Raw genomic sequence first — 21,238 nt, forward strand, 5'->3', positions numbered from 1 at the left:
TCCATCCATCCATCCATCCATCCATCCATCCATCCATCCATCCATCCCTGAACAGCAAAAATGCAACCATTCACATGTGCAAACGAAGAGGTTTTCTAGGATAGCAGGAAATCCGGAAGACGGATCCAGGCTTTCTCTTTGTCCTGTGCTTTTCTTCCCATGTACTACGTTACCCTGCCGTGTCAGAACACACATGGCCCCTAAAGGACTCTGGGCCAGGACAGACTGCCAGTCTTTATAAGGAGAGGTTTCGTAGAGGTTCTCTCTGGTCCAAAGTGGCCCCAGACTTCCCAGGCGGAGAGGAATGGCCCACAGCTGCAGCACACGTCTGTGGAGCTGGCCATACTCACAGGATGAGGTCACAGGCAAGTTACACGAATGACTAACCTCAAAAGGACCCAGAGCGGGGTCAACATCCCGCCACATCAGTGGCTCTCAACCTTCCTAAGGCTGCGACCCTTACATACAGTTCCTTATGTTGGGGTGACCACCCAACCATAAAATTATTTTCGTTACCACTTTATCACTGTCATTTTGCTACTGTTATGAATCAGGCCACCCCTGTGAATGGGTCATTTGACCCCCAAAGGGATCAAGACCCACAAGTAGAGAACCGCTGCTCTACATCTGGGCCAAGGGAAGCCAACAGAAACCAACATATCCGTGTTTTCAAAAGAGTGCCCACCTTCAGTGAGGCCTCTCATTCCACAGCCAACTCTGAATACAAACAAAGGCAGGGAGACAAAGGGCGGCCTGACGTCTAAGACCTACACCTGGATTCTCCCTTGAGACGTGGACTGTGCAGATCAGGTCATGGTGGGCTGGGCTCTTGTCTCGGCGGAACAAGAGTAGCTCTGTGTCACGACCTGGCGGGACAGTGGCAGGCCCTGGCTTCCAACCCGAAGGTCAGCGGTGGGAAGCCAGCTGGAGCTCAGCAGAAGAGTGGCAGTCTGCCTCTCTCAAGACTGACAGCTTGGAAACAAAGTCCAAGGGGGCAATTTTGCTCTGTCCTACATGGCTGATAGGACGCAGAATCGGCTCAGAGGCCATGGGCTGGAATGTCCTGGAGCACTTGGCCGGGGCCGGCCCCCTACAACGTCCCGCTGAGGACACATACTCCGTGGGGCAAAATGATGGACGCCCATGCGGTAGCACTGAGTACCGTCTGTGCTGAAGGAGAAGCTCATGCAGTATGAGGGTAACCTCAGGAAGGACTTGAAAGGAAGGCCATCCATGTCCTCCCATAACACAGTAGAAATGAGTTCCGTTTCTTAACACTTAACTCGCCCTTGCGTAAGGGCCTTAATAAAAGCTGGCGAGGAAACCAAGTTCTGATTCTAAGGAGACAGGCATCCGCCTGGACGGCCTGGCACGTCCCGGAAGCGAGTCTGTCCCAGTGTGTTCCAGACAAGAGACGGAATAAAGATAAAACCCTTACAAAAGCAAACTCGCTGCCCACCAGTTGCTGTGATTTGTACTCCCAGCGACCCTACAGGACAGGGCAGAACTGCCCTGTGGGCTTCCAAGGCTGTCACTCTTTATGGGGAAGAGAACCTCCCCTTTCTCCTGAGGGGAGGCTGGCGGTCTGGAACTGCTGACCTTGCCGCTTAGCAGCCCGGTGTGTGAGCACTGCCACCAGGGCTCCCGGAGTGAGGGAAAACCTGAACAATGTGCGCGCGGTTGTGGTTAACGGTCGGGTGGTTGTCAAGGGTGTTGCAAAGGGTGGTTAGTGAGACCAGAGAAGACAGGTGTGAGGACAGAGCTGGGATGGACCGTGTGTCTGCGACACACCGGGGCTTCTCACCTCGTCCCCGCTGTACTGTTTCAGACACTGGAGGAGGCGGCACGTATTGGACAGCCAGAATGACGTCATCTCGAAGTCATCATGGTGCTTCTGCGGAAACACAGAGCACCCCCCAGCTGTGAGCAAGTGGTGCTCACCTGGGGCTCCATGCCTACCTGGCTCCATTCCTTCCAAGCTTCGTCCTCCTCTACCCAGCATGCTCCAGCCCAAGCTGAGGATCGCAGAGGGAGGCCCACGATCCTCCGTTACTGGAGGTGGTACACAGTGTCTCCCTCGGGCCCCCTGATCTGGGGCACATGCGCGTGCACACAAACGAAGGACCTGCAGCCCCTGTGACGGCCAAAGATGCCAAAGCTGAGTGGAGCAGACAAGGCTCCAGCTGAGCAGGGGTAAGTACTCTAACGTGCTGGTAACATAGCGGTCCAAAGTCCCAACGGCTCCAACCTTCTAGAAAACTGCAGCAAACCCTAACTCCATGGAAAAGGATGTACAACCAGAGTGCCAGGAAACGGCACACAAATTCGCATCCTGCCACCCAGGGGAGGATTATCTTTAAACGGCTAGTCAGGGAGCAGCAAGAGCCTTGACAAAAATAAGGACAGGACGTGGAAGAGAGAGGGACCGGGAGGGCCGGGCATGCTGGTTGACCCAGGTGCTTAGGGAAGGTTCCTGTAAGGAGGTGGCCTGTGAGGTCAGGCTTAGCAGTTGAGTAGGCGGCAGTCATCCGGTGGGAGAGGGGCGAGGCAATCCAGGGAGAGGGAGCAGCATTCTGGGGAAACAGGGGTAGAGCGAGACCCGCGAGACACAGAGGAGAGACACAGCGCGCACAGCACACACACGGGGGTGCACACCCCCCTGGGCGCGGCGCAGAGAAGACCCGGGGCTCTGCTAAAACACAAAAGGAAAACCTCGAGAGGGTCTCCCCACATGGAGCTGTAATTCATATGCCCTAGGATGGACTCCCTCTGGGTGGGCAAGCCAGTGCCTTGTATCATATTCACAAACGAGTATGACCGTCATCACTTGTCTAATTCCAGAATACTTCTGTAGCCCAGAGAGAATCCCTGGGCCCATGTCCATCATTCCCCGTTGTCCTCTCCCGGCAATCGGGTGTCTACTTTCCATTTCTGTGGCTTTGCCTTCCCTCAAAAGGTGGGCTCACTTTATCCCATGAGACTTTCTGGGTCGGCCTGTTCATGTGTTGTCAAGCTTCTGCTGTTTTGTGGCACGTTGTCAGTCCTCCATCTTTCTATGGCTGCATGATACTCCATGTGATTAGAGTTGTCAGTCCTCCATCTTTCTATGGCTGCATGATACTCCATGTGATTAGAGTTGTCAGTCCTCCATCTTTCTACGGCTGCATGATACTCCATGTGATTAGACAGCATTTGGGGCATCCATTCATCTGATCACTAGATACTTGGGGGGGTTCCACTTGGGGGCTGTTAACATTTAATGCTGCCACACGCGTAGCCGCATGTACACGCTTCTGCATGAATACGTGTGTTTGGGTGTATTCCCTAGGAGAAGAACTGCTGAGTCATATGGCAATTCTGTGTCTAACTTTTTGAGAAACTGCCAAACTTTTCTGGAGTAGCTACGGTGTTTGACATTCCCATCTGCAATGGATGAGGGTCTCCCCCCGCATTTTCTCCAAATGCTCACCCACACTTGCTAGTATATGTTTCCATTTTTATTACAGCCCTCCGAGTGGGTGCAAAACAGTATTGCATTGCGGTTTTTTTTTTTTTTTTTTGCACTGTGTTTTTTTTTTTGCATTGTGGTTTTGACTTGCATTTCACTAATGACTGATGCTGTTACCCTTCCACGTGCTTCTTGACTGTCCGTATAGCTTCTTTGGGAAAACGTCTCCTGAGCCCATCTTTAAATCGAGTGATCTTTTTATTGTCGAGCTGCATGTGCTCCTTATATGCTCTGGATATGAGTTTCTTGTCAGATGTAAGATTTGCAGAAATTTTTCTCCCATCGGTTTTCTGGGTTGTGTGTTTTGAAGCAGTTTTTAGCTTTGAGGACGTTCAGTTTATCTACTTCTTTCCTTTGGTTGTTTGCGTTCTTGTCAGAGCTAAGAAACTGCTTCAAAGTCACAACGGCAGGCTCTGGTGCTTCCTTCGAATGCTTGTATATGGTGTGAGGCAAGGGCCCACTTAGACTCTTGCATGTGGATGGATAGCTGGCTGTCCTGGGCACTAGCTGTCTAAGAGATGATTCTTTCCCCCCTTGGACGGGCTTGGCACCCTGGCCAAATATCAATGACTGCAGATGTAGGGTCTATTTCTGGCTTATCAACTGTATTTCCAAGATCTTCCCCATCTATTCTCATGCCAGTGTCAGACTCTCTTGATTACTATAGCTTTGCTGTGAGCTTTGAACAGTTGAGGCATGTGAATACCTCCATACTTTGCTCCGTGTCAAGATTGTTTGGGCAAATGTGGATCCTTAAAGTGTCCATGTGGATTTTAGGACCAGGTTGCTAATTTCTGGGGGGAAAAAGAAGTCCAGTTGGGATTTTGACAGGGATGCTGGTGAGTGGAAGGTTTGAAGATAGGGGACCTGTGTGACCTAAGACGTTCGAAGGACCACTCTGCTGTGTTGAGGCCAGAGACGACGGAAGGATGGAAGGGAGGCTGCTGGGGGTGGGGGGTGGGGACAGGAGACATGGCTGGGCCCTGGGATGGAAGTGGTGGTGACGGCGACAGTGAGAAGTGGTAATGTCTGGGATATATCTTAGAGGTACAATGGCAGGTGAGGTCGCCCTGATTTGGATTCGCCGTGGTGGTAACTGGCTTGGTTTAGCACATTTACAGCCGTGGACGGGTCAACGTGCCTGTGGAGCCGTGGCTGGGCAGGCAGTGGGGCAGATATAAAATTGGCCTGACTGGAGGGAAAGGCTGGTTCTGGCAGACTGTTAACAGGAGAACGAGGCCTAGTCTGAGGAAGGACTGCCTGTGGGAGATGGCAGTGCATGAGGAGGACAGGCGCTCTGAGCAATGACGTTTATGCTTGTCGTGGTTGTCACGTGTTTAGGTACTGACCCTGTATGCGACTGAAGGAAACACCTGTCAGTCCTGTGTCACCCTTACAGTTGTTAGGTCTGAGCCCACGGCTGCAGCCACCGTGCTAATCCGACCCACTGAGAGTCATCTTCTGAGGGGCTGGTCTCTCTTAAGAACCAGTTGAAGTCCTGCCATCCCAGCGGCCAAGGAGAACCGCAGCTGCATTTCCTCCAGGACAGACGGGTTTGTTCCGCTGGCAGTTTGAGGGACTTCCAGCCTTCTCGGCCAGCACCATAGATCTCATGTCTCAACTCTTCTTCACTTGCTTGTCCTCACTGTCCAGCCCTTACCTGACAACTGAAAACAGCATAGCCTGGGCCAGCTGCACCTTAGACCTCAGAGTGACATCTCTGCTCGTCAACACCTTCAAGAGGTTTGTGCAGCCGATTTGCCTACTGTGACATATCACTCGAATTAGACATTTAGGGAGGAGGCATAAATTCCTCCCACTCTTGCCCCGTGTGGCCGGGCTTCCCCTCTCACAGGCTGGTTGGCTGTGGCAGGGAACCACTGGCCAATTACACTCCTGAAGAGCCTCATGCCACAGGTGGAGCCCCTGCACTGCCCCACTGCTCTGTGAGAGGCTGTCCTGGTGCAGCTGCCCCCTTGGCAGTTGAAGCACATCAGCACCGATGCTCTTGGCAAGTGTCCTTTGGGAAGGCCTGGAGAGAGGCTAGGTTCAAGCCCCGCCCCTGAAATTCACTCCAGGTCAGGGGCCCCACTAAGCGTGGAGACGGGATGGCGCCCTCGCATCTTCGCCAGTTGGCAGACCAGGGGACGCAGCCCAGCTTTTGTTCAGCAACCCCTGCCCCTCAGTTGAAACGGGACAGGGCCAAGCCAGACTAGATTCCTCGCCCCACAGCCCCTCACGATTTGTGAGCGCCGAGGGCTCCCTAGCGGCTCCTAGCCCATTTCTGAGCCAGAGCAGCTTTCCCTGGGGACTTCTGGGGCATCCCAAGGACTTGGGGGGAGTGCTTCTGTGCCCAAAGCAGTCACATTTGGAGGATTCACAGCTGCCAAACCAAGGTGCAGAGCAGCACTGAGAAGGTGTGTGTGTGTGTGTGTGTGGGGGGGGGGTTTGGCCCACCACGCACCCCTCCCTCTGTGGGGACACGCACCTTCAGGACTTTCTTAATGCCGTTGATGGTGGCGGTCAGCAAGGAGTGCACCTTGAGGTCGTCGTTGACATAGTCTGCGTGCCGGATGCACATGTAGAGGATGTAGGCGGGGAGGCAGGGCACGGTGCCCGACAGGCTCTGTGGCTTCAGTTCTGCCACCAAGAAGCAAGAGTCAGGTCTACAAGGAACACCTGGGGCCCTGAGCACCCAAGTCTGAAATGCACCCTTCTCCCCACATTTCTCTGCAGCTCTTCCCGGAGCAGGGCTTTTTGAGGGGGGAGTGGCTGCCCTGGGGCATACCTTTCCTCTGGACTCCCACAAAGAGCAGGTACAGAAGCTGCCATTTAAAAGCAAGACCAAGAACAGTATGTTCCTAACAAACATCACCAGGCAAGAGTTTCTGGAGCCCAGATTGTATGCGCTGTCAAATGTGCTGTCCACTGTCACCGAGTCACCCGACCCTACAGGACACACGAGAACTGCCCCCGGGGGTTTCTGTGGTTGGAAACCTTTATGGGATAAGAAAGCCTCATCTTTCTCCTGGGGATCGGCTGCTGGTTTTGAACTGCTGGCCTTGCAGCTGGTAGCTCCGCTGGTAATCCAGTGTGCCACTAGGGCTCCTCCCTTGAGTCAGAATCGATGCTGTGGCAGTGGGTTCGAGGTTTGTTTGTGTTATCATCACCTTCAGGTGGATTTTAACTCATAACAGTCCCATAAAAAACAACACTCACAGCCATCGAGCTAATTCTGACTCATAGTGACCCCATAGGACAAGATAGAACTGCCCCTGTGCATCTCTGTGTCTGCAACTTCACGGGAGTTATCCCACAGAGCCAGTGGTGGTTTTGAACTGCTGACCTTTTGGTTATCAGCCTAATGTGTAATCCATTAAGCTACCTAGGGCTTCTAGTAACCTCATCGGGTTTCCAAGACATTAATCTTCTTTGTCCCACTGAGCAGCTGGTGGGTTTGAACTGCCAATCTTTCAGTGCGCAGTTGAGTGCCTAACCACTGCACCACCTGGATCCTAAAACAGCAGTCCGTATGTAGCCCACCAGAAGCGGACGAGAGGGTCCACTCTTCCAGCCTCATCATTGCCTGTTAGTTTAACGTAGAACCATAACCACCACAGAGGTGGAGTTAAGCTAATATGTTCATCAATCAGATTTCCCCCGCTCTGTGCCTGTTAAAATATTTAGCCTGTTTCCCCATTGAGTTATTGTTTTTTCTTATTGGTAGTTTGTTTTAAAAGAACAGATCCAAAAAGTATCGCTACAAAGATGTCCTAGAAACCGTTGTTAAAAGAAACACATTTGACTGTGATTTCCTGGTACCTCTCCCACATAGGTCTACACCCGCCTGAAGGCCACGGGTGTTTCCACGCCACGGGGGAGGGTTTCCCCGAGAGGAATTCTCCATGCTTCTAGTTGCATCATGACAAAGTGGTTGTGTTGGAGCTTCTTGAGATTCAAATCATGCTCCTTTCAAATACTGAGCTTTTCACACAGAAAGGTTTGGGAGGACAAGGTCAGGGCCGTGGGGTCGATCACGTCAGGTTTGCCAGTGAAATTCCCCTGCGGCAGCCCTTGCTTCCCCTTGAATGATGAGCAGGTGCATTGTTGTGATGGGGAAAATAGCATCCCTCTACACAAACATCCTTAGCCTTTCCCTCAAAGATGCAGTTCCCATTTTCTTAAAATTCCTTCCTAATCAGCCTCTATGGTCACCCTGTAACCCCCCGAGAAAGCCAACCAAGACGACCCCTTTGGAAACTCAGAAAGCAGTCCCCGTAACCTTCTGCTCCGGGCTGGCTTCTCTGCCGCCAGCCTGGTCCCTTGGCGGCCACGGTTTAGATCGGACCGTTTCATCGGAGGGAGATTAAGATGAGCACATCATGGAGGGAGCTGGTCTGCAGCCACCCACTGACCTCAGAGATATGCTTAAGGACATCTTGCTGGGAATAAAGCAGGACTATAAAACCCTTGAAGCAGTACTGTTTCACTTACCCTTGTCCCTACGCACATTAGTTAGTACCTTTCGTCTGTTGACCACTGTTAGGTCTCCCTGTATCCTATGAAAGCTGTAGTTAAATATGTCTCTTTTTTTCTATTTAAAAAAAAAAAAGCATGTTCCGATTTGCTCGGTTTCTAACATTCCTATGAGCTTTAAATGCTCGTCCTTCCACGTGGAGGAAGGCAGCCTGCAGGGAGCTCTTGGCCTGAGCTGACCCGCAAGACACTGCATCCACAGCCAAGGGGGCTGGGCCAGAGGCAGGTTGTAGAGAGAGTGGGATCCCCACTGGGATGAGAACTGGACTCCTCTGTATTTCTCGGCCCCATCATGGGCACAGGGACAAGGAGCAGCCCCAGGGGCACATGGTGTGCGCTAACAAACACACGGGGAGTTGGCAGAGGGCTGGGTAGGCAGGCGCGACCTCTGGCCCACTTGGCTGTCAGTTTGGCCATAACCTCCCAGTGCAAAGACCTAGCAGCCCACTGCTGGCCATGGCCACTCCTCCACTCTCCAGGGCCACGCTGGTCTCCACCAGCTTCTCTTGTGGCCAGTACTTGCCTCCATCTGGAGTGGTGACGACCCCTCTTCCTACTTCTGTACCCCCACCACCCTCCTCCGCCCTGTAAGGTTTGCTCTGGTAGGATGGAAAATGCTGTGAGCCTTCCCATCCAAAGCAGGTTCACACACCACACAGCTGCCCGCCCCTCCGGGGCAGAGAAGCTGTCAGACCACTTTTCATTCCAGAGAGAGCATGGGAGGCCATCCACAGGTCCAGAGCACCTGGTGTTAAAAGCCCAGCCCAGGAGGCAGAGCAGTGAGCAGGCAGTTCTCCCCCTGCTGGCCAGCTCTATAGTCTCACCCCTTCCTGTTCCCCCCCTTTCTGGCTCCAAGCAGGTGGGTCCGAGGGAGGACAGGAGCATACCCTCCGATAATCTGCCAGAGCTGCCCCACGGGGGGCTGGGAACATGCTGCCAGCTTCTCCAGTTGGCACTTGACTTGCTTTGTCCCCTCAGATCCACCACTCCAGGCCATGTGCATCTCAGGCCACAATGCAGGCACCAGGGTCAACACCCAGGCAGGGAATAGGCTCAAGAGATGCCTCTGCACCAGCCTTTGACGCTAATCAGACCGTCAGTAATATTTGTCAAGGAGAACGCAAGTGAGGGCCCAGACTCCTGGCCTGTAGACAGCTTTCGGCCGGCCCACAGCAGACCGTCTGCAAGCAGTTTGTTCTGCAGCGACTGCTCTCATTTCCAGTTAAGTGCAGCCCTGGTGGTGCAGTGGGTGACCTCCCTTGGTCAGCAGTTCAAACACACCAGCCGCTCTGCAGGAGAAACTCCTGTAAAGAGTTGCAGTCTGGGAAACCCACACGGGCAGTTCTACTCTGTCCTATAGGGTTGCTATGGGTCAGAATTGACTCAGTGGCCGCCGTGTTTTAGTGTTTGGTGGGCAGAGAGGCCTTGGGTTCAACTTTTCTCTGTCCTCCACAGCAGCTAGCTGAGTAACTGGAGAGGAGTTCAGCACATGGCCGGGTCTTTGGGAGGGGTCTGTGTGTCCATAGGTTAGTGGAACCACCTTCGACAAGGGCAGTGTGTGTGGGGGACGTTGTACCAGTGCCCAACAGCCGCCCGTCTGGGAGGAGGCAAGAGGTCTCCTGCGCTTCCTTTCACCCCATGCTGTGAACCAGATGATTCCTCTCCAGCAGTGTGGGGACAAGGTCAGCCTGTTTAAGGACGGCTGACCACTTGGGGCGACCACCACTGGCCCATCGGAGGGGGGAGGCACTTGATGGAGAGAGCAGCCGGCTGGGTAAGGAGCAGAGGGTCAAATGCCCAGCCTCAGCCCCAGGGGACTCGGTCTGTCTGGGTCTCTGCCGGGTGCCTCCCCCCAGCAGGCCTGCAGCATGTCTTTTGATTCTTCAAGTCAATTTCTCTGAACTAATGTTTACCTCTTATCTAAATGCCAAACACCCCTGCAGAAATGGCCACTTCCTGGGGCACAGGGTGGGTGATGGTGAGGAAGGTCAGAGGTAAGGTGGGGGAGGGGTGGGGAATGGAGGATAGGGTGGGGGGTGATGGGTGCTGTCAGAGGTGGGGGAAGGGTGCACTAGTGAGAGTGTGATGAGGGGGCAGGGGAGTGGGGAGCGAGGGGAGCCACAGCAGGTCCTACCCGTCACCAGGTTCCGAATGAGGAGGGCCTCGTCTTCCTTGTGGAACTCCAGCATGCCCTGGAAGTCCTTCTCTTTCCGCTGGACCGTCACCTGCCGGGTGAGCTCGTCATGCTTCCTGTCGCTCTGGGCCAGGGCCTGGGAGGCTGAGCGGGACGGAGAAGGGGGACCAGGCTTGCATTCTGCAGCAGGCAGTGAGGAGGGTGGGGCTGCGGGGGTGGCGGGGACTACTGTGAGCAGAGGGGGGCCTGCAGGCCAAGGGCCAGAGCTGGTGGGGGGTGGGTGAGAGGGGCCGAAGGCACAGTACCACCAGGAAGACACCCACAGATAGGGGCTCTCTGCCTCCCGGAAACCAGCCTTCGGAGACCCCAAGGAGCAAGAGTTACACACACGTTCACCATTCTTTCATACAGCGGCTCAGCTTTGACCCTCTGAGGGCAGGGACATAGGGTGTGTGTGTGTGTGTGTGTGTGTGTGCGTGCGTGTGTGTGACTGGGCATATTCTTTCATACCGGGAAGTCTTGCGGCTCAGCTTTGACCCTCTGAGGGCAGGGACATAGGGCTTCCCGGCTGGTTCCTTGTCCCTGAAGAGCTTTGATCAGAGTCAGTACCCAAATGCCTGCTGACTCCAGTGTTTACATCCAGCCCTGGCAAACTGAGGACGGCTAGTCGGTCAGGGCCAGCGTCTTTCTCTCCTGGGGCGGGACAGGGCACGGACATCGGGACAAGGCAGGTGAACCACATCTGTGAGGTGTGGCCAGGGGCCTGCTGCTTCACACAGGCACACACACATTTATACACACACACGTGTAGCATGCACTCACCAATACCCAAACACACATGAACCCATACATCACCAACACCCATTTATGCACTGACCACGCAGTCACATGGTGCACATCAATGCACGCGCGCACAAACGCATGCACACACGCACACCCACCTTCTAGGTCCTGGACTTTCTTCATGTAGAGCTTCAGCTGTTTCTTGAGCTTCCTCTCATTCTTCTCCAGTTTTTCCACCAGTTCCTTAAAGTCCTGAAGGCAGACGGAGCAGGGTGAGAGCAGCGCGGGGGCCGGCCAGGGGGATCGCTCACGAGGGGTGGCCTGGACAAGCACCAGGCTCATTGACCCGGCCAGGCTTTGAGTCAGGGTTCTCGCTCATAAAGGCAGGCAAACTCCACCCGCCTCAGACTTTCTGGCACCCGGCTGGATCCCTGGGCTCCCCTAACCCTGCCCCCTCCACTGCCAGGTCCACTCCCTGGGAACCTCAACCTGGGTGCCCTAGGGTGGGGCAGCCGGTGTCCCTGGAGAGGTATGGATGGTGGAGAGTGAAGGGGAGGGCCCTCGGCTGGTCCAGTCCATAGGAGGGAAGGGCAGCGTGCAGTGGGAAGTGGCCTCTGCTGCTGCTTGTGCCCCAGCAACAGTTGCCCCTGGTAACCAGCCAGCCCTGTGGGGCAGTGAACAGCAAGCTCTGGAGGGAAGAGGGTGGGGACTTTGCCATCCCCAGGGAATGGCACCCTGGGTCCAGCTGGGGAGCCCAGGAGGCTGGATGGTGAAGGTTAGGGTCTTGCCGCACCCATTACAGCCAAGGCTCTGAAGGGAGAGGTGAGCCCCCTGCCCCCTTCATGAGTCATGAAAACATTTTGGAGGCAATTTTATGGGAGGAGATGAAGCTACCTGCTCTCGTAAAGCTGTACAGCCTCTGAACCCCCAGGGGCTGCTATGAGTCATGATCAACTGGACAGCGGTGAGCTGGGTTTCTGGTTTGAAGCAGATACCATCTCACATCCCTGAGCCCTGCCAAGCGGACTGTGTAAGGCAGTGGCTCCCAAACTGGGCTGCACTTGAAACGGTCACCTGGGATCCTGAACAGGCACAGTGCCCGGCTCAGAGTTCACTCAGAGTATTGGCACAACCTGGGCACTGGGTGTTAAAAGCCTCCTAGTGGGCAGATGGGTGCTGTGTTTGGCAAGAAGTTGGAGGTTTGAGTCTGCCCAGAGGTGCCTTGGGAGAAAGGACTGGTGGTCTCCCGCCAAAAGCCCAGCCCCTGACAACCTCCAGGGAGCATGGCCCTGCTTGGACACAATGGGGTCCCACGAGTCAGGGTCCACTCCTACAGGATGCCTCTGATGTGCAGGCAAGTTGGCGCCGTGTCCATGAAGCGTGACTCGGGTCAGCTCGGGAATCTAAGCAGCAGGTTTTTTCTCTCAAAATCAAGTCCCCACCGAGTCCAGTCAGACTGGCCGTGACCCCAGGGTGTGGGTGCAGAACAGTGCCTCGTGGGGTTTGGGAATCCCCCCCCCGCCCCCCCGTGGGCTCTTTGGAAGGAGACAGGGGCTCCTGGGTGGGGGCTGATGGCTGGCGTAGTCAGCTGGTAGACAGAAGGCTGGAGGTTGGAGTCCACACTGAGGATCCTTGAAAGGAAACTCCCTCACTCCATTCTGACTCGTGGGGCCCCTGGACAGAGTAGCACTGTCCCTGTGGCCTTCCCAGGCTGTAACTCTTTACAGGAGCAGAAAACCTCATCCTTCTCCAGCAGACAGGTTGGTGGGTTCGAACTGCTGGCCTTGTGGCTGGCAGCCCAATCCGTAACCCACTGAGTTGCTGTCAACGAATGCAGCTCTTCCAGCCACCATCAGTTGTCTGATGTATTATAACTCTGGCAGAGTTCAGGGTTTGGCCTGAACCCCACTTTGGAGGGCCTTCTCTAGGGAGCTAAGGGACAGAATTGGGGTGGCAGCGAGACCTGCGTAGGGGACAGTGTGAGCCAAGTCGCACTCTTTGTTTCCTTGGGGGTGTCTTTCGGACTAGAGGGTGTGACTCTGGACTCCACCCCCCTGTTTCCCTGACTGGGGTGAAGAATAACACCACCGTACAGTTCTTCCGAGTACCGCCTCACCGCAAAGGGCAGACCTGTGTGTCCCAACTGAGCCCCAGGGCAAGCAAGAGGCCCTGCTGTGACTTCCCCCGGCATTTCTGGCTTCTGCCTGTGGACCCTGCATTCGACTCACCTCTGCTTGCCCAAACACCTTCGGATTTGAGATCAAACAGCACCCACCACCCTGGGGGGCATTTCCTCAAAGTTCCGTGAGTTTCTGTGGGACGCTGCAGCGAGTCGCAGACCCCAGGGACTCAAGGGAAGAGTGGGGGGAGAGTGGACCTGAAGACCGTCTTGGAAGAGCTGGACATTCCGGGATCATTAACCTCCTGCGTCTTTGAGGCTACAGTGTCTGGTATTACTTCTCCTACGTGGCTTTCATCACACCCACTACGCCTCCCACCAGGGCTCCTGGAAAGAAAGCCTAGCCATCTACCACTGCCAAAACACTGGTCAGCAAGTGCCCAGACCTGCTGGATCCTCCTCCCTGGCCCCTGTGGTGGCAGTTTTAAGCACCTAGGCTCCCGGGTGGCTCATTAGACAGCAATGGGTTAACGGAAGCAGCTCTACCAACCCTTGTCTTGCCCACTTGCCTAAAGGCCATCCTTGGTCCGTCTGCTGCCTGAAGGTGACTTCCCAGCACCCATCCGGGAGGCTGGCCACTCACCAGGTTCTCATTGGTCAGCCGAGACATCTCTTGCTGGACTCCGAAGTCCACCTGGGCCTCTGGTGAAAGCAGAAGTGTTTGGCAGAAGGTCTGCTGTTGGGTGTCCAGCTCGTCCTTCAGGGCCTCCACCTGGCCCCGGAGGCTGCTCACCTCCGCCTCGTGCTCACGGCTCTGTGCCTGCAGCTGGGCCTCCAGCAACCTGCCAGGGAGGGAGGCGGGAGATAGCCTTGCTGCTCAAGGCAGTGCCCTCGGGGCAGGGCCGCGGATGGAGACACAGCAGAGGCCTGGCCAAGCTCGGCGCAGCAGGACTCAGCCTCAGAGTGGGAGGGACTCGGGCACACAGACAGCCTGGGGTCACCAGGCAAGCAGGCCAGCCTGTCTCTTTAAGGACAGGAACCCAAGGTCCTGCACACTGCCCTTGTCTTAGCCCTTCCTTCTCCTTGACCTACTACAGTCTCCTCCACCTGGGGGCACGGGCCGGTGGTTTGGGACGGAGAGATGGACCCTTTGTCCAAGTGCCACCAACAGCAATCGTCGCCTCTCATGTGCTGTCAGACAATCCCCTGCGGCCAGATGCCTGCCAGCGCCCATCTCCTCATTCAGGCAAGACACTGGCGGACGGCGGCGCTCATCCTGAAGCCCGATCTCATGTTTTAGACGGACAGCTCAGACCTGGCCTCCTATGGGTCTGCACTGCTAGCTCCTCACTCTCCTGCCCCAGCCCTAGCCCTCTATCTGCAGATGCTCAGGGTTGGCTTGGTGCGGAGAGGGACACAGCGGGACAGAGGGACTGTCTGGAGAGGGTGGAGGGAAGTCTGGGCCCAGAAGGGCCAAGTCACTGGGCCGTCCTAGGGAGCAGGCCGTAGAGCAGGGGTCCTCAAACTTTTTAAACAGGGGTCTAGTTCACTGTCCCTCAGACTGTTGGAGGGCCGGACTATTGTTTTTTTTATTAAAAAAAAAACTATGTACAAATTCCTAGGCACACTGCACATATCTTATTTTGAAGTAAAAAACTAAAACAGGCAAAAACATCTGGTGGGCTGGATAAATGTCCTCGGCGGGCCACATGTGGCCCGCCGGCTGTAGTTTGAGGACCCCTGCAGTAGAGAGTCCGGAATAGCCATAGCCCGAGGAAGTAAAACACTGACATGTGTAACTGGTGCTTCCCCCTCGCGTCAGCTTTGACTCAGGTGCACCCGGCTCACGGGCAGGGCAGGCGCTGGATGAATGCCAGGGTCAGAAGTCCCTGGACCAGGTCCCTGTGGACCTGGGATGCAGAGAACACTGGGGGCCCAAGCAAGCCACACAGGTAGGAGCCCAGGGACAGCTCTTTGAGCCTGCCCAGGGCTGCCCTGCGGTGGGGGAGAGCCACACCATGCTTTTGACTTGGGAGGAGATGACTGTCTACCAGAGAGGAAGGAGCAGGGCCAAGTGTACAGCGCGAGCATGTTTCCAGGGGCTGGAGCAGCCTGATGGCCTCACCAGGCCGATCGCAACAAAAGGACACAAGGAGGGACCGCCGGACGGAGGGGATGAGCGGCTCGCCCATTCACCATGGCGCCACGACCACGGGATGGCACGCAAACGTGTGGAGCGCAGCAAGTGCCTCGTCATGAGGCTGGCACGGCAAGGACATACCTTGCCTACACTGTGGTCGGTACTGGCCACTGGATTCTCAGAGCCACCCGCAGGGAAGTTAAAAAGCTAAGGAGACAGAGTGCAGATGGCGGCTTGGGATCCAGGCACACCGACTCAGGCTGACACCTGCCTCTCTCCCCTCCCCCCAGGAGCCTGTGGCTGGTGGGAGTGGGGTGGGGGCGGGCACAGTGATTCCCACCTGGCCCACCTTCCAGGCCAGGCAACTACGGTCAAGAGGAGTTCGAGGCATCCAGCAGCCTTGCGGAAGTGGCTGCAGGTGCCAGTGCCCCAGCCCTGCAGGGGGTGCCATCTGCTGACTTTGCTCCAGGGTTTGCTGACTTCTCCCCTAACCACACCCAGCCTGCCGAGGCAGGACCCGAGAATCACCTGGTTTCACACACGGTGGGCCAGAACCCGGTCTCGGAACTGTAACCAGGATCACACCATGACCACGGCTGCCCGTTCAGTGCTTCCTCCAGGCGTGCTGTGCAACACCTTCACCCGGCCTTCACTTTACCCAGCATGATGACCCCATGGGGCAGGGCCTGTGAAGCAGCCCAGGCGAGGAGGCCGTCTTGCTGGCAGGTGGCAGGGCCTGCACTGGACCCAGAGAACAGCTTCCCGGCCTGGGGACCTGGCCACCTGGACATGCTGCCCAGTGGATTATTGGGTGACTGTGACTGTCATCTGGGGGTTAGGGTGCTCCTAGGCAGGGAGCATCCAGAGGTGGTGTGCAAGAGGGCTATCCCCCACCCCCAAGGTTGAGTGTGAGGCCTGGTACCCTGCCCCCCACTCCACCCCATACCTTCTCTGCCTCTCGGATCCCATTTCTCCTTTCCCCATTGACTGCTAGGGGTGGGATACGAATGAACCAGATGTGCCAGAGCCCCAGAAAGCCACATCTGGGCAGCAAGGGCAGGTCATGCCATGCCACGCCACGTCTGTGCATGACTCGCGGCCCTTGCTGAAGGCCAGCGGGTTGTGGGTGTGGATCCAGGCTCAGATTTGCATTTCTGAGCAGCAGGGTCCCCTGGGCCTCTGAGCTTTAGGCCCTCATGTCCTCACACTGTGAGCAGACAGCACCCGGTGCAGCCCTCCCCGTGCGGCCAATGGGCCACGAGCAGTGGTGTGGACTTACGTGTGCACCCAGGACAAACTCTGAGGGGTGCCAGGATCTGGAGCATGTCCCACAGCCAGTGGGTGCTCTGCAGGGTCAGCACAGGGCCCACCTCCAAAGACCAGGTGGCCCAGAACTACAATGCCTCTTCACCCTCTTCTGAATGACTGGGTACCTGCTGCCTCTAGGACCCCTCGCCCGTTTGTGCATCTACACCTCTGGTGAGCTGGACCAGGTGGGCTCCGAGGGCCTGGTGAGCTATTGCAGCCACGCACAGAGGGGTGGGGTGCTGCTAGCCCCCCACATGACTCCTGTCTTATACCCCCGGGGCTGAGACACAATTAAACTTGGACACAAGCAGGTCAAACAGATGGAGCGGAGACAGGAAGCAAAGAGAGAGGTGACCAGGCCACTTGCTTCAGGGCCTGGTAGGCCAGTCCCTGTTCTCCATCCTCGTCCAAACTGCCCCAGTCCTCAGCCCTGCTAGAAACAAGGGGCAGGAAGCCAGGGCGTCTGATGTGGCAGCAAGAGAAGGCGGGCAGACACTCCCCCCACAGAAAGTGGGGAACATTCTGCCCATGGAGTGGAATGACAGGAAAAGATGCCCCAGTCCCACCCTCCCCCTTCCCATTTCCAGCATGGTGGGGTGCCTACCAATGTCATTATGTCTTCATGGTGGGCTCAGGAGGGGTCCACCCTGGGTCCCTTCTGTCCCAGCAAAGCCCAAAGTGACCAGACAACTGAAGAGGACTGGTGTTACACGGGTGTCTGATTAGGGCCTTTCAGGAAGGAGCCATTTATCCTAAAGGACAGGGAGTCACTGGTCCAGCTGCGGCCATTCCTGGGAGGACCATCCTGAGGTGGAGATTGGGGGCCCCACCAGGGCAGAGGGCAGCAACGTGAACTGCTGACTCAGATACACAGGAGGAACTAACCTCCCTGGCATGTCACTGCCCCAAAGGGACCCCCCCGCCCCCCCAGAGATCTCAGTGATGCCACCGCAGGGCATCAGGACAAAGGTCAAAGCAGAAACCAATCAACCAAGGCCCGCCCCTGAAATCCAACCCTGGAGAGAGGGGAGATGACTCCTGTTCCCCCACTTCCACCACGTCGGGCAAAAGCCAGGGAGGGCACACTGCCTGGTGGCAGGCCAGGGAACATCCAAACACCACAATCAGACTTGAATTGGAAAACAAACAGAACACGTGCTTCATGCTTTTACAAGGGCCTTGGTCACACAGTGGTGGCATGCTGGAGCGCTAAAAGCCAGGTCAGCAGTTTGAAATCACGGACCCCGCCCAGGAGAAAGGTGTTCTCCCCCCATGAAGAGTTACAGTCTTGGGAACCCACAGGGGCAGCCCACCCTGTCCTATTGGGTCCCTACGAGTCAGCGTGGGTGACGGCAGTGGATCTGGTTTTCAGTGAGTAAAATCTAGGGTGACACAGGACTCCGCTCTTGCCTCCCAGGATGCTGGGAGCTGGCCAGGCTCTGGGATTGCCCATGTCCGGTTTCTAAAGGTGCTCCACAAGGTACCTTGATTTTAGTTTACGCCTGGACTTGCGACCCAACTTGCCAACCCGTAGCAGCTGAACCTCAAGTCCCCAACAGGTGTACAATGCTGCATGAACCTTAAGGAGGCCACACACACTGCTTCCATGATAAGCCAAGTCCCACGATGCTGGCCACGTGTATGTGTGCGAGGGGGGTTGTGACCCCAGGTGTACCTGCATAAGCCTAGAACGCAGCTGCCAGGCTGGCCTTGATGCTAAGGGCCTGTTGCGGGAGGGCTGCATGGAGCCCCCTGGGATGGTAGAAGAGGGCCAACCCACTAGCACCATCCTCCAAGCTTGAAGGACGGGATGTGGCTGATGGCCAAGGGGCCCTGTTCTTGGATCCCGACCTGAGCCCTGGACACATGCTGGAGAGAGAGAGAGAGAGAGAAAGAGAGAGAGAGAGAGAGAGAGAGTCCAAGTCCTGAGGGGAGGCAGCCTCTGCTGTCCTCTTGGCCTCTGACCCTCCCCTCACAGCCCTGGGTACTGGACAGGGGTTCACTGCCCACTCAGGTGGGCGATCAAGGTGGAGCGGGTAGAGAGGGCAGCTGACGCCAAGCTCCTCCCATTTCCGCCGGTCTCTTTCAGCTGACACGGGCTCTCTCTCAGAGCGCTGTGGAAAGCCTTGCTGGGGCACGTGTCCCCACAGCTCGGCCCACAGCAGGCCCGCCCCGGCTTCTCCCACCAGGTTCAAGTCAAGGGAAAGACGGTTGCAAGGGTCCAGACAGATCTCTCAAACAGAACATGCGCATCAGCAGAGGGGAAAAGGTCTTCACTTAGGGGCCATGGGCCTTAGAGGGGATGTTCTGGGGAATCAGGGTGGTCTTGGAAACCTCCCAGGAGAAAGAGAGGGCTTTCTAGTCCTTACAGAGCTACAGGCTCAGGGACCCACAGGGCAGTTCTACCCTGGCCTACAGGGTCGCTGTGAGTCAGCATTGACTGGACGGCAGTGAGTTTGGTGTTTGGTTTTCAAACCTTTGAAATCGCTGAGTAAAATCCAGTGGATGCACTTAAAGTCCCCCGTGCCCTCCCCGACACCCAAGGAGGTAACAGATTTCCTCAACATTTTAAAGGGTCCCATTGCCCCGCCCTCCCTCCAGTGTACATTGAACCTAGGACAATCTCCCTTTTCAAGGAAAACAGTACTTCAAGTAACAACCCAAAGGTCAAAGCTGGTGCCATAGCAGGGCTGCCTCCACGAGTTTCTGACCCGTTGAGAGAGTAGAAAGCCTCTTTCTCCTGCGAGGGGCTGGTGGATTTGAACCGCTGACCTTGTGGTTGGCAGCTCAACATGTAACCACTACACCACCAGGGAGACAGTTGGAAAGGGAAAAGCAACTCTGAACAGCAGAGTCCCGGGGGGTGAGCACCCTCTGAGCACTCAGCTGGGGACCAAGAAGTGGGAGGTGAAGCCCACCAGAGGCAGCTCTGAAGCAAGGTCTGGCAATCTACTTCAGAACCTCCAGCCCCTGGGACCCCGTGTGCAGACACACCCACCTCTCCTCCGATACACCCAAGGGGCCACCAAGAGTCAGAGTCTGTCTGCTCGATGGGAACTGGCCGGGGTGGTGGTGGTAGGAGGGCAATCTTTAAAGCACCCTGGCCACTGTGGGCAGCCCCTTCTGGGGAGGGGCGCTAAGGAACCCTCCCTGCTGCTGTAACGTATTTTCCACAGCCCGGCTTCTTGGTGGCTGCCCCCTGTCCTTCACAGGCTTCCCCAGACACTCAGCTCCCGACAGCAGGACCCCAGGCTGGCTGGGAGCGGAACTGCTTTAAGACGGGATACACGCTGTTTTTATGCTGGCCCCACCATCATTATTGCTGTTCAGGAGACACATCAGGGGGCTGAGTGGCCCCTGGTAGAGGAACGAAAGGGATTGGGTGGGGGCAGAGATGGTGCTAGAGGCTCTGCAGACATGGCCCCCCTGTTCCCCACCCCCCGCACAGGCAGCTTCCTCTGTCCTCACATTTCCATCTGTGCCCAGAGAACAGAACAGGACGAATCCCGATCCCTGCTTCAGCGCGGAGGGGTTCAGTCCATTTCCGTGCCCCTCCTTTTGGGGAACACCATACCATCTCTTTTGGGAACGGAATTGGGGCCTCCTGGGGCCCCGAGAAGACATTGCCTGGGGTGATCTCGGCGCAGGGTGGAAGTACCACCCGCCTCCCGAGCCCAGCCTGGGCCCAGGGGCAGGGCAGCATGGCAGCTGAGCACCCAAACCTGAATGGCACTTCCCTCACCTGCAGAAAGACCTCTGGATGGGGGGAACTGGACAGGGTGGCTCTCAAGACCCTAGGACATACTTGCCCATAAGGGGTGCCCACCCCCTACTGACATTTTCAGTAATTGGGGCGGGGGGGAGGGGGAGGAGTGCCTGCCATCTGAGCACTCAGAGCAACATCTGGGCTGGGTGAAGGCGGTGTGACGGCCCAGGCTTCCCTCCCCCGCCCCTTTCCTCCTCTCATGCCTCCCAGGGGCGCCCCCCTAACACTCTCAGGGCATCCGGGTTCAGATGCTTCCGCCGGTGTCAATGGAGCCTTGTGGAAGCAGCTCCCACGGGCCTGGGGCTAACTGTTCCTCTTATGTGTCCTCCAGTGCAGGTGTCTGAGAGCAGCTGTGAAACCCCTCTCCTCCCCTCCTCCTCCACGTGCAGCCTGCCCAGCGGTGCCACCCACCTGTTGGCCTGGCAGACCCCGTGGTAGGCCTCGATGGCGTCTTCCTGGTCCACGTGCCTCTCACTGTTGGGCCAGCTTGTTCTGGCGTTGATGTTCGGCTCCTAGGAGGCCCGAGGTTAAAAAACGAGCTAGCAAGCTCCGGTAATGGAGACACGCAGTGGCCACACAAAACAACTTCACGACAGGAGGGCCCAGGAAGACCCTCCTCCGACCACCGCAGTTGAACCCGAGCAGGGAGGTGGCTTTCCAGTTCTTAGGGAAGGTGCCTTTAAGGGTCACCCTGGGAGAGACACAGAGCAGGCTGCTGGCTGCACAGGACAGGGAGTGAGGCATGGGACGGAAGGGGCTGATGGAGAGGACACTGTGCCCAGGAAGAGATGGCACCCTGAGTTCAGAGGACACACTTAGAACTGGGCTCAGGCGTGGACTGTCCACGCTCATTATTGTCGACTTATTCCCCGCCCCAACCCACCCCATGCTGCCAGGGGCCCACGCCCCCAAGTGGCCTAGGTAGCCCTACCACTCTCACTCCG

At 56.4% G+C, this 21,238-nt stretch overlaps 1 protein-coding gene across 1 annotated transcript in view; it reads right to left on the minus strand.

Annotated features, from left to right (window-relative positions):
- The window catches only part of MYO5B (myosin VB), a 168,043-nt gene that overhangs the window by 13,526 nt on the left and 133,279 nt on the right, over positions 1 to 21,238 (minus strand). The window contains 6 exon segments of the mRNA XM_045296048.1: positions 1,805 to 1,894; positions 5,997 to 6,148; positions 10,179 to 10,322; positions 11,120 to 11,213; positions 13,724 to 13,922; positions 20,706 to 20,806. Of these exon segments, the coding sequence (XP_045151983.1) occupies positions 1,805 to 1,894; positions 5,997 to 6,148; positions 10,179 to 10,322; positions 11,120 to 11,213; positions 13,724 to 13,922; positions 20,706 to 20,806 (780 nt within the window).

The sequence above is a fragment of the Echinops telfairi genome, unplaced genomic scaffold (assembly GCF_000313985.2).
Source record: "Echinops telfairi isolate 266 unplaced genomic scaffold, ASM31398v2 ScPeMD7_7400;HRSCAF=8409, whole genome shotgun sequence".
Taxonomy (NCBI): Eukaryota; Metazoa; Chordata; class Mammalia; order Afrosoricida; family Tenrecidae; genus Echinops; species Echinops telfairi.